Here is a 12,484-nt window from a genome sequence, read left to right on the forward strand (position 1 = left end):
TTAATAATACATAAATAACAAGTGGAAAATAAATTAAGATACCTAAAGGAAACTCAATGTCTATAATCAAAACTGTCCAGCTGGAAGATTAGTTAAGATTTTTGGGGTTGCACTCAGCCAGACTGGTTTACTGATAACACATCAGGTTGGCATATTTGTACAAATTCAGAGGGGAAAGAAAAGTCATAGAAACCTGTTGTTCCGGTTTATTAAATGCTTTTGATTTGCACTGTGTGGAGTATAAATACCACAGCTGACACAGACAGCCCCAGTCTCCTGCAACATGATGTCCGGTAAGTTTTATTGAATCTTCATACGCTGGAACCATTTTACGGTTTTATCTATGTATTGTCAGTAGGACTGCTGAGGTTTAAGGATGCTGACCTGTTGACAGTCTTTTCTATTTCCTTTTTGAATAATAGACATGGACATTGTTTTAAAATAAATCGATATACTTTAAAAAGTCCAGATACCACCCAGGCCTAGTTAAAAGGTACCACTTTTTTTCATTGGTGCTATAACAGATATTTAATTTTGTCTCCAGGATTGTGAAGAGGAAGAGGAGCGCAGAGGAACATCAGACCTCATGAATAATGGCCACAGAAGGGACCTCAGGTACACAGCCTTACAGATTTACTGTTAAATTCAAAATGTACTTAAAATGTAATTGACAAAAGCATTAACATGAAAGTGCACCATAGGCAGTTGACAGGTAATAGTAATAGTATTAGATTATATTATTACATTATACATGAATGATATGCAAAATTAAATGAAAACTGTATGCTGTGAACTTTCAAAAAAGTTTGATCCAGGTTTTGCAGCATCAGTCAGATTCAATTTACCATCAAGTAAGTGAACTGGAGGCATGCTCAATTACACAATTAAATATCACTTCAAATAACCAAATCTAATGTTTTTCAAAAGTTGAATAATGGTCTTAGGGATGGGCATTGTTAAGAGTTTAACAGTACTACTACTTTAACGGATACTGCTTATCAATCCGGTACTTTAACAGTACTCTTATCAGGAAAAAAAAACTTATCAATAACAGAACAGAAGAAACTGCTTAATTTTCTCATACTCTGCTTACATTCTTGAGTAGCAAACTTCAACAGCATTGTTTTGAACAAATCACTATTATAGACTGATTTTGCAATGATGGAAATGTAAAACAAATGTAATGTAATACACAATGACTTACTTTTACTTTGAAAGTATTTTCTGAACAACAGTTCAGATGATGCTCTGTTCATTTCAAATTGAATTTAAGAACACAGCCAAAACAGTCAGTTGGCTAATGGTTAATTTTCATCATTAACCCATGTTTGTATATACATACAAAACACACCTGGATTGATGACCTACGAGCTAGGCAGTCAAATACTGCTGTTTCAAAAGACTGCTTGTGTTTCCACTGTTACATGAGAAAGACTTAACCAAACCTTTGAACATTTAGTTCTCTCTGCCATTGTCACTAAGAGCAGGGTATCTGTGTTTGTGTGTGTGTGTGCTGCACGGTGCTCAAGCGTATGACACAGAGCTGCCCCACCTCTCACACACAGGCTCAGAGGCTAGTATTTCACACTTTGTTGTGTTGTTTTTATCTGTTTTGAGAGCACCTTATTATTGGTTGGGCAGTACATCACATTGTGTGTGCAAATAAAAACTCTGTGGCAACAAAACACTACGGAAAAATTAAAGCCACCTGATAGGTGCTCCAGCTGTGCAGCCATCATCAGAAACTATAAGATGATGCTTTTCAGAGAATGATGTCTAATTTCACCAACAGAGTTTCCTCCATTCCTCTTTCCTTTCTATTTCTTCCTAGGGACTTAAAGGGTCAGTTCATCCAAACTACAAAATAAAAATAATCATGTCATCACATGCACACAGAGCACACACACAGACACAGGAGAAAACAGAGCTACTAGCCGTCCATGTGAACTGGATAAAATAGATCTATCGCATCTTATCTCCTGTTAGTGTCAGAGCCTCCGTGTGAGATGCTTTGATCGGTGATTGTGTGCTTTTGAAACTTATTTTGGGGCTGCAGCTTACTCTTTCATCCCCAAGTAGTGTAGCCATGGTGTTTTTGGTTTAACAGCACCAGCTGCCATTTACTGAAGGTTTATTTTTATTTTCGTTTCTCTCCTTCAGGCCTTATAAACCTTCTCTCCAAACTTGGACTGGAGAAATTTTATCCCAGCAAACTCACTCAAATAATTTGCATTCAGTATCTGAAAAGGTGAAATACACAAATTTAATCATGGTCCCATTGATCTGTACAGAGCTTTAACCCATTCATACCGGATAATGTGCAGCGCAACATTGCCCCTCCCGCCGGTTGTTGCGTAGCGCAGCATTGTTGATTCCTTATCATTTTCTTGATATATTTATACATATTTTACATATTTATATGCTGCATGCGTCATGAAAATCAACAATCAACAATGCTGCGCTACGCAGCAACCGGCGGGAGGGGCAATGTTGCGCTGCGCAGCATCCGGTATAAATGGGTTAATACAGGTTCAGGTATGGATGGTAATTACAAGGTCTGTTTAAACAGACAATATACCGGGGCTAATATTTCACATTCTGTTTTGTTGTAATTTTTTCCTCAATTTTGAGGGTATTAATAAAAGATGATTGGTACAACTGTTGACCCTATTATTGGCTAGGCAGTTCATATAGTGCGTGCAAATACAAACTCTGTGGCAAAAACACACTACAGAGATCTCACTGTGGACAACTTTCACTGGAACAACAGTCTAATGTCATTCTAATATCCCCACAGTTTATTTAAACCAATACTTGGAAGTAAATAAAAAATATACATTTTTATATTCTTTTATTTTTAATCCACTTGTCATAAATTATGTTGCTCGAGGTGATTTCATCCTTTGCGGGGTGTCACCTAAAACTAACAAAATTTGCTGAATTTTATTATATGATATACTTGACAATTCATAAATTTTCACCTAAACACCAAAAACACATTGCACACTGAAGAGGACCTTGAGGTCTTGTTCCATTTACTGAAGTTTTATTTTCTTTTCCTTTCTCTCCTTTAGGCCTTTTAAACTTTCTCTCCAAACTTGGACTGGAGAAATTCTATCCCAACAAACTCACTCTTCGGTCTCTCTTGGAGATCAACAAAAACAGCATATCTGATGGAACTGTTCAATCGGTGGATGAAATACCATGGTGCTTTCTCAGAAAACTACTTAAAGTCAATGCTGAATGTAGGAACTGTACACAATTATCAAACAAAGATGGTGATGATGGTGATGGTGATGAGGAGGAGGAAAACAATGATTTGTTTGGCTTTGACAAGTACACTGCAGATGACTCTGAAGAAGAAAATAAGGTTAACCCTCTCGACCTCATAGTTGCACTCTTCCTTTGTGCTGACAGCTTCTTGCAACAGCAAATGGCCCTCAAGATGTCAATGTGCCAGTTTCCTGTCCCACTGCTGTTGCCCCATGGTAAAAAGAATCAGTGTACTCTGATGCTGTGGGCTCTGAGAACCATCGTTAAAGAGTGGTGTTCCCATGATTTATCTGAATCAGAAGGTTTTGTTGAAGAAAACATTGTCCAAGCAAATATACCTTTATATTCCTTTGTAAGACTGAAGAACTGCAGTTTATCCAAGTCCCAGATTATGAATCAGGTTCTCAGCCGTGGCCAACAGAATCACAGTATCTTTATACAAAGAGAAATGGAAGGAGGAGCAATTAAAAGAAAAATAGCCAATGGATTGGTGGAGGTTTGCTGGTACCTTCCTTGTGGCAGAGGAAATCTTGACATTTTTCCAAAGCCAATTGCCTTTGCCAATCTAAGAGGAGACATAAATGAGTCAATCACACAATTCAACTTTCTTTTTCAAGTGTCTACTGCTACATTTGTGTTTCTGGACAGAGTTGAAGAAGCTGAGCACAGGATTCTGACTTCTCTTCAAGATGTGAGATCAAAACTGTTCTTGGTTGTTAACCGCAAGGCAGAGAACGGTAGAGAGGACATGATGTCCGTCAAGACAATGCTGGGTGAATTAGATTTAACAAAGGCCAGTGTTAAAATTAAGGATTCAAGTGAAAATGGAGCAGTGTTCTCACAGAAAGTTTTTGCAACTATCAAGAAATCACTGGCTGACAAAACAGACAGAACGAATATAGAACATATGCTTAGCCAAGCTGTTGAATTTGGTCTGTCTGTGGATGAATGCAGAAGTGAAAACCAAAATAAGGTAACTGATGAGATCTTAAAAGGAATAGACTTGATGAGCATCCGAGACTACAAAAAACAAGAACTTCCTTTGCAGGGAGAGAACTGGAAAAGGCTATCAAAGTTAGAAAAGGAAGAGTGTAGACTGACAAAATCTGGTGACTCAGGCCTTGAAGAGTATAAATCTCAGCTACAGGAAGAAAAACAACAAATCATGATGGAGCAAAGGAAATACAAAATGACCAAAGGAATTGAGACTTTTATTCAGTATCTATCTACAAATGACAAAGAAAAAAGAGATTTTTTTCTAAAGTGGATGAAACTCAAGCTTGATAAACAATCAAGGAACAAACTGTCCAATCTGCGTAATGCATTCAAAGAGGAATGCAAGAAGAAAGATACAAAACTCATTAAAGAGTTAAACCAAGCTTTGCTGGATAGTTCTTTAGGAATAGAGCATTACATGAGAGAGATGGGACTGATCTATGAGTTTTCCTTGCAGTTGCAAAACACTGCAGATGAAATATCTCGTCTCCCTGGTTTGGCAGCTGAAATGTTGTTGGATGGATATCCTTTAGAGCTCTTGGATGGAGATGCATCCAACATCCCAGAGAGGTGGGTGACAGATGTGCTGATGGAGCTTCACAACAAGGTTGGACAGAAGAGCAGACTATTGGTACTGACTGTGTTGGGTGTTCAAAGTACTGGGAAATCAACACTCCTCAACACAATGTTTGGTGTGCAGTTTCCTGTCAGCAGCGGCAGATGCACAAGAGGAGCTTTCATGCTCTTCCTCAAAGTTGGAAGGGATATGCAAAGCGATATGAACTGTGACTTTATAGTTCTCATTGACACAGAGGGTCTAAAGTCGCCTCATATGGCACATTTAGAGGACAGTTATGAGCATGACAACCAGCTGGCAACCTTTGTTACTGGTTTAAGTGATGTCATCATTATTAACATTGCAATGGAAAACTGGAAAGAGATGAAAGATGTCCTGCAAATTGCAACTCATGCATTCTTGAGAATGAAGCAAATTAGTAAAAAGCCAGTTTGTCATTTTGTTCACCAGAATGTTGGTGCAGTTTCAGCTCAAAGCAGGACAATAACTGACAGAAAACATCTCTTGGACCAACTCAATGAAATGACTCAACTTGCAGCTGAAATGGAAAAGCAGTCTGGTATTAAAGCATTCACAGATGTGCTGGAATATGACATAGAAAAGAACAACTGGAACATCCCAGGACTCTGGCATGGAACCCCACCAATGGCATCAGTGAACACAGGTTACAGTGAAGCTGTGGCAAATTTCAAGAAAAATCTTTTGGAGACAGTAAAAAGTGACACAAGAGATGAAGTCTCAAAGATTCCTGAGTTTCTTGAATGGATGAGAAGTCTCTGGAAAGCAGTGAAATATGAGAACTTCATCTTTAGCTTCAGAAACACTCTTGTGGCTCATGCTTATGACAACTTGTGCAAAGAGTTCAATCAGTGGGAATGGGAGTTCAGAAAAGAAATTCTCTCCTGGCAGTCTGGAGCAGATTTGGAAATCTTAAATGCTGACAATGAATCTCAGCTAGAAACCTGGAACAGACTGGTTGAAACAAAAAAATCAGAGGTGTCAGAGAAAATAACTGACCAACAAACAATCATGAAGAAGAAACTCTCTGACTACTACAAAAGGAAAGACAGACACGTTACTCTGATAGAGAAATACAAGGGTGACTTTATCAATAATATTAACAGCCTTGCAAATGAAATTAAACACTCTGTCTGTACTAAACTGGACTGCACCCTTGAACTAAAAATAAGTACAAAGAAGGCTCAGGACATTCAGAGAAAATACAGAGGTGTGATTGAAGAACGAGTCATGAAGCTCCTAGGTGACTGCAAGGAGTCCACACTGTCCGATGAACAGCTGACATGTGAGTTTGAAAAGATGTGGGTTGAAGCCACTGTAAATGTGTCTGGTCTGAAGGAGCGAGATATTGCAGCATGTGTGTGGGAGCAGTTGAGAAAAAATTTCTCAAATCTAAATGTTAATGAGAAATTGCAGAACATTCGAGACCAAGAGGAAATCGGGAGGGGTCAATTCAAAATTAGAAGTGATCATGTAGACTCCTTTAAAAGGAAATGTAAACAGCTGCTTAAACCGACAGATTTGCAGAGTTTTGCCGACAGTGTCATTGAGTCTTGCACACAGTTTATAGATGATAAAGTAAAGACAAATGGAGATTATCATGACTCTTTCACAAAGGATCTTCTAGAAAAAATTGATACATCTCTAAGTCAAAGTAACAACCGTCACAAAACAGCTACACAGTTTGAGATCGACCTGAAACTTCACATCTGTGGCATTGCCTCAAGGAAGTTTCTTCAAATGCACAGGAAATTCTTGTCAGACAATGACCCTCGAACTCAGCTAGAGAAGTACAAGAATCAGTACCTGTCAGATTTCCTAGATTTGTTNAGCTGACATGTGAGTTTGAAAAGATGTGGGTTGAAGCCACTGTAAATGTGTCTGGTCTGAAGGAGCGAGATATTGCAGCATGTGTGTGGGAGCAGTTGAGAAAAAATTTCTCAAATCTAAATGTTAATGAGAAATTGCAGAACATTCGAGACCAAGAGGAAATCGGGAGGGGTCAATTCAAAATTAGAAGTGATCATGTAGACTCCTTTAAAAGGAAATGTAAACAGCTGCTTAAACCGACAGATTTGCAGAGTTTTGCCGACAGTGTCATTGAGTCTTGCACACAGTTTATAGATGATAAAGTTAAGACAAATGGAGATTATCATGACTCTTTCACAAAGGATCTTCTAGAAAAAATTGATACATCTCTAAGTCAAAGTAACAACCGTCACAAAACAACTACACAGTTTGAGATCGACCTGAAACTTCACATCTGTGGCATTGCCTCAAGGAAGTTTCTTCAAATGCACAGGAAATTCTTGTCAGACAATGACCCTCGAACTCAGCTAGAGAAGTACAAGAATCAGTACCTGTCAGATTTCCTAGATTTGTTCAAAGAGACAGATCACTGCAAGCGCAAAGCTACTGATTTTGTAGAGTTTTGTATCAGGCCTGCTGTGGAAGAGTACATCAATAGGTCTCTAGGAGTAGATATTGTGGATGAAATTTTAACAAGTAGTCATTCAGCAGTGTACAGCTCACGTTCATTTTTCCAGTACAGCATTCTGAAAGAGTTGCTGGAAAAGGAAGATTTTGAGAGTTTTGTCAAGTACATTGGTAACTATGAAATATATATTAAGGATTTGATATTTCAACACATTCTGCAAAAAATGTCAAAGGACACTTTGTGCAATCTGAGGAACAAGAATCTGCAGGTTATACTAAAGAAAATAACAGGAGCAATAGAACAGGCCTCAAAAGGAGTAGATAGTGTTCTGCTGCCAGATAACAAGGAAAGCATCACTGAACTCATCAACAACATGCGCAAATATTTGATTAAAGACATCTCATTTTCAGTGGAGGCTGAAAAAACCACTCTGTTTCAAATCCAAAGCACATGCCATCCATTTATCAACAGCCTCAAGATCTCAATAAACGACTTAAAGGAAGAATTTCAGGAGGAATTCTCAAACTCAAACTCTGACGACATCACTGAGACTCTGAAGAAGCTTCCTGTCAAACCACAGGATGAGCTTTTCAAGCGGGTGTTTGGTTGTGGACACCAGTGTCCATTTTGTCAAGTTCCCTGTGAGGCTGGAGGCAAAGAACACAGGAAACATCATGCAGCTATTCATTGGCCACAAGGTCTTGCTAGGTATAGGAATATAAACACCAAGAAGATAGTTACAACACTGTGTACAACTGAAGTGAACAGTAATAGTGAATTCAGTAATGCAGACACTAAATGGAAGTCTCATCCTTACAAGGACTACACCACATACTACCCAGACTGGCACATTCCTCCAGACAACACCATAGAGGCATCTGACTACTGGAAGTATGTCCTGGTGCAATACAATAAAAGATTTGCTCAAGAATTCAAAGCCAAGCCAGCTGATGTTCCAGAGGCCTGGAGGAAAATCACAAAGGAACACGCACTAAACGGTTTGAAAGACGCCTTCAACATAAAGTGAACAATGTACAATCCTGACAAAGCAGCATTTAAACATCCAAGAATTTTTCATATACAAATATAAACCTCAGAGAAGTCCAAAAGAATACAGGAACTGAACGCGAGTGCATTCTGCTGAACAATCAAGCAAATGAAATAAAGATCGACACTGTTAAAAAAATATCTTCAGCCAAATTCACCATGATGAAAAACAACTCAAATCTTTAGAAATCTGTGCTTGAAATGATGAAAATATATATATATTTTCTTTTTTTGATGGATTGTTTGTTGTATTTATTTAATTTTTTTGCTGTTTTGTTTAAGGAATTAACTTAAACTTAAACTTCAAAAAACGATTAAACCAGTTTGTGAGAGTGAAAACTGCAGCCTCCTTTGGTCTGCTGAACATGATGAATTACAAATAAGTTGAAAAGCTGGAAATAGTTGTGTTCGACTTTCAGACATTTTCAGTATTTAGTTTTTATTTTAAGTTCATAGACGTTTGCCTATTTTCAATTGTCTGTAGGCCCTCCAGCATAATGACTGGTGAGCATGACAATCATTGACAACGATAATCATAAAGTAAATGATAATATACTAAAAAGAGCATGTAAAAAAGAGATCATGTTTTTTGTTTTTTGGGGGTTTTTTTTGGCTTGTGTTTTTGTTCAAGCTTCTATAGTGCAACTATTATGATGCTGGCAATAAAAATCTTAATGTTATGTTTCAAGTACCACATGGAAAAGAAACTGATCACGTTTTGTACAATTGCTCTTTTTGTTTTTTTTAAATTACATCTTTCTTCTTTTTTTTCAAGTTGCTATATGAATGTGTATATAATGACTGGTCTGCAACAATTATGACACTGACGATGGAAATGATAGTATTGTGTTTGAAGTACCACATGAAAAACAGAGATTGTGTTTTGTACTATTTCTTTTTTTTATGATTACAACTTTTGTTCTTATTCTTCTTTGTTAATATCTTTTATGGCTAGGTGTGCATGATAATGCTGATAATGAAGATTTACTACAGAGACCATGTGAAAAAAAAGATGTTTTGTAGTGGATATGCCAGATTGTTTTATCTTTCTTGTTTGTTTTATTAGTAAATATGTTTATCAAACTATTGACTATTATGCATAAATGAAAATGATGTAGGCCCATGAAATACAATGACCATCTGATGAGATATTTTGTTATATGTTTTACTATTTACTACTACTTTTTTATTACTTTTTTATTTTATATTTGCCTGTTATTAAATGAGAGTAATTAATGTGTGCTTGCAGAATAAAGTTGAAATGTATACATGTTGATGCACACACTGTGGCATCCAGTGACGTGCGGTGAGGTTCATGGCTGGTGAGGCACTGACTTCATCACTAGCGCCCTCTACCATGAGGCAGGAGAACTGCGTGCCTCACCCAGTGCGTCTTCGCAGCCGTTTTATGATTGCTCAGCACAAGAAACACGTTACACACATACAGTTGTTGATAAAATACACTGTACATTATATACCTCAGCTAACTAAACTATGGAAATTTATAATATAATTCATATAGCAAAAGTGTTTGAACATTTTAATAGCGACATACAGAGAGATAGCAATACGGTCTCACTGCACAGCAGGCCAGCAGTTAGCCGAGTCATTGCGCAATCCATGGTGAGGCTCAGCTGGCTGCTGCCTCACCGCAAGTCTCTTCTTAGTATTTGAACGGTAAATGTCAAAATTCAGCGATTTTGAATAAAAATAATCTAAAACTGGTGAAGTTAAATGGAAAATAACTTTATAGTATAATCACTGTATACATATAACAATTTAATTAATTTTAATTAATTTTTTTTCTTTTTACTTTTTTTTTCCATGCCTCCCCTGACTGCACGTCACTGGTGGCATCCTTTCATGTGTTTCACATGTGATTTTCATTCTTGTAGTGTCTAATAGATAAGAAAGTAAAAAGTTTTGTTATATTTGACCTATTGTTTTTTGTTATTACAAATGTTTGCTTCACATTCTTGCTACACAGCTCTATATATATTGACAAGTACTAAAGACGGTGATGCTGATGCTGCTGCTGCTGATGATGTTGAGGTACACAGGCCATGTCAAACAGAACATTTTTACTGTTTTATTTGTAATAGGTGCATGCAAAACATTTTATCTTGTAATGTGTATTTGATAAATGTCAGTAAATAAGAAATGTATATGTTGCTGTAACTGACTTTGTTGCTCATGTTTAAATATGGTCTTATCAATCCAACAGCAGAGAATTCTGTGACATCTTGGCAACTGATTCTTTCAGACACATGACTTAAACAAGTTACAAAGACGTTGAAAAGCTGGAAACTATATCATGATTGTTAACAATTTCTGCATTTTTCCTTATTTTCTAGTTGATATATTTTACAATGGGCAATTGTTGACAAAAATAATGTGATTTAATATTGGGACTAATATTTAAATCTTCAAATCTTAAAACAACTATAATCAATATATTTATTACAATTCATCAAAGGACATTGTGAAAATACTAAGAGTATGTGAAAGGGGTCTGTGGTAGTGCTGAACCTACAGAGAATCTGTAGAACCTGAAGCTGCAGCTTAACAGAGCTTTATAGTGAGTTTCAGCTTTTTGTTTATCTATCTTGAATTTCTTGTGCCCATCCCTAGTCCAGACACAACTTTACTGTTGTAGTTCATTCTCACAGCTTTCATAGCCTTGTTTTCGGCCACAGCAGGCATCTGCTTTCAGAGAAACTGCTGTAAAAAAACACTTTCTACTATCTGCTCAGCAGACAGTCACAGTTAAAGAGAAGCTGGTGAACATAGTGGAGCATTTAGCCACTAAAGAGCCAGATATTTCCCTCAGATGATGGTAGGAAGATGGTAGGAACCAAAAACAGCTAAAATAAAAGGAATACTGGACTTTAATTCATCAGGTGGACACAAACACCACTCCACATGAATGATAATGTGGCCCTGTAACTGCCCGATATTTAAAAAGTCCATAATTTAACTTAAATGGTGATGATGTCAATGTTGTATTGAAATCTTGGTTCTGTTGCCCCCAAGTGACCAAAAAGGGTCATTCATTGTTGGTTTAAAGAGACCATGTAGAATATGGAAATGTTGTCACCAAACTGCAACTTCAAAACACAATATCAACTTTCAATCTGGTAAGTTCACAAATATTTGTTAAAGCATTTTTTTTCTACAAATGTATTGTAGATAGGAAATTACATTATAAAATACACCACCCTAATACAGTGGAGATGAATGGAACTTATTATTTTTTGTTGCACACACCATTGAATACCATAAAATTACATTTAAAAGAATTCAGCAGTATCAAGTCTTTTCAGAAACAGTTACTCTGGACAATTCACAGAACTGATTCTCAATAGATCTAATTGAAACTATTTTCTACACTTTCTGGAAACACTGCTATTGAAATTTTAAACTGTGATTTTTCAATGCTGTGACCTCCTAAAAATAAATTACATTTGTCTCAGATGAGATGGGGTTGCAGAAATCCCAGAGATGTTTTTCTGCACTTTGGGGTGTATTGGTCCTTTAACAAACTAAGCTTTGACAGCATCAACCAAATACCAGTAGATGCTGTTAATTTGCCTTTGAGGTATGTTACAGTCTAAATCCACTGAAGATTAAAGGTTATCAGGTAAATACAAACTACATCACTACTTTATTGTTTTAAGAGCAAACGGTGAATGAAACAAAGAAGTACAGTGATACAATGATGTGCAGTTCAGCCCTCTACCACCTGAGGTCACAAGTGCCAATTGTACCTTGATCTGAGTCTTCACTCTGCTGCAGTTTTATCCAAAATGGAATATATATATATATATATTTGAGCAACAAATTTCCTATCTCTAAATGTAAAGAATGGAATACTGTTAAATTATTATAAATACAAAACACCACCACAAAATTATAATGTGGTGGGAACTGTAGATACTCTAAGGAGTACTTGCCACCTGACATGTTTTGGGCATTGAAATTAAAAATACAGTAAAAAAAAAAAAAAAAAAAAAAAAAAAAAAATATTTTAATCTATTTGAAATGTAATTGAATAAATGAGACTTGTTCCAGATTAAAGGTTTCTTAAAAATACCTTTTTAGAGCAGATGCAAAAAGTTTTACTTAAAAATTACTTT

The 12,484-nt window shown here is 36.6% G+C and overlaps 1 protein-coding gene across 1 annotated transcript; it reads left to right on the forward strand.

The window, feature by feature from the left end:
• The first annotated feature begins 283 nt into the window (after positions 1-283).
• Positions 284-10,100, forward strand: LOC111224196 (up-regulator of cell proliferation-like). The gene is made up of 4 exons (XM_022748612.1): positions 284-293; positions 545-615; positions 3,075-6,442; positions 6,718-10,100. The coding sequence occupies exons 2-4, from the start codon at positions 594-596 to the stop codon at positions 8,326-8,328; spliced, it is 5,001 nt and encodes a 1,666-aa protein (XP_022604333.1). The 5' UTR covers positions 284-293; positions 545-593; the 3' UTR covers positions 8,329-10,100.
• Positions 10,101-12,484: the final 2,384 nt, after the last annotated feature.

Source organism: Seriola dumerili, unplaced genomic scaffold (assembly GCF_002260705.1).
Source record: "Seriola dumerili isolate Sdu_G_001 unplaced genomic scaffold, Sdu_1.0 BDQW01000011.1, whole genome shotgun sequence".
Lineage (NCBI taxonomy): Eukaryota > Metazoa > Chordata > Actinopteri > Carangiformes > Carangidae > Seriola > Seriola dumerili.

Excerpts from the sequence above, each read along its gene's own strand:
- LOC111224196 (XM_022748612.1), top strand. The coding sequence starts at position 594 with ATGGCCACAGAAGGGACCTCAG. Across the intron at positions 616-3,074 it reads GGCCACAGAAGGGACCTCAG|GCCTTTTAAACTTTCTCTCC; the intron begins GTACACAGCCTT and ends TCTCTCCTTTAG. Across the intron at positions 6,443-6,717 it reads CACAGTTTATAGATGATAAA|ATGTGGGTTGAAGCCACTGT; the intron begins GTAAAGACAAAT and ends GAGTTTGAAAAG.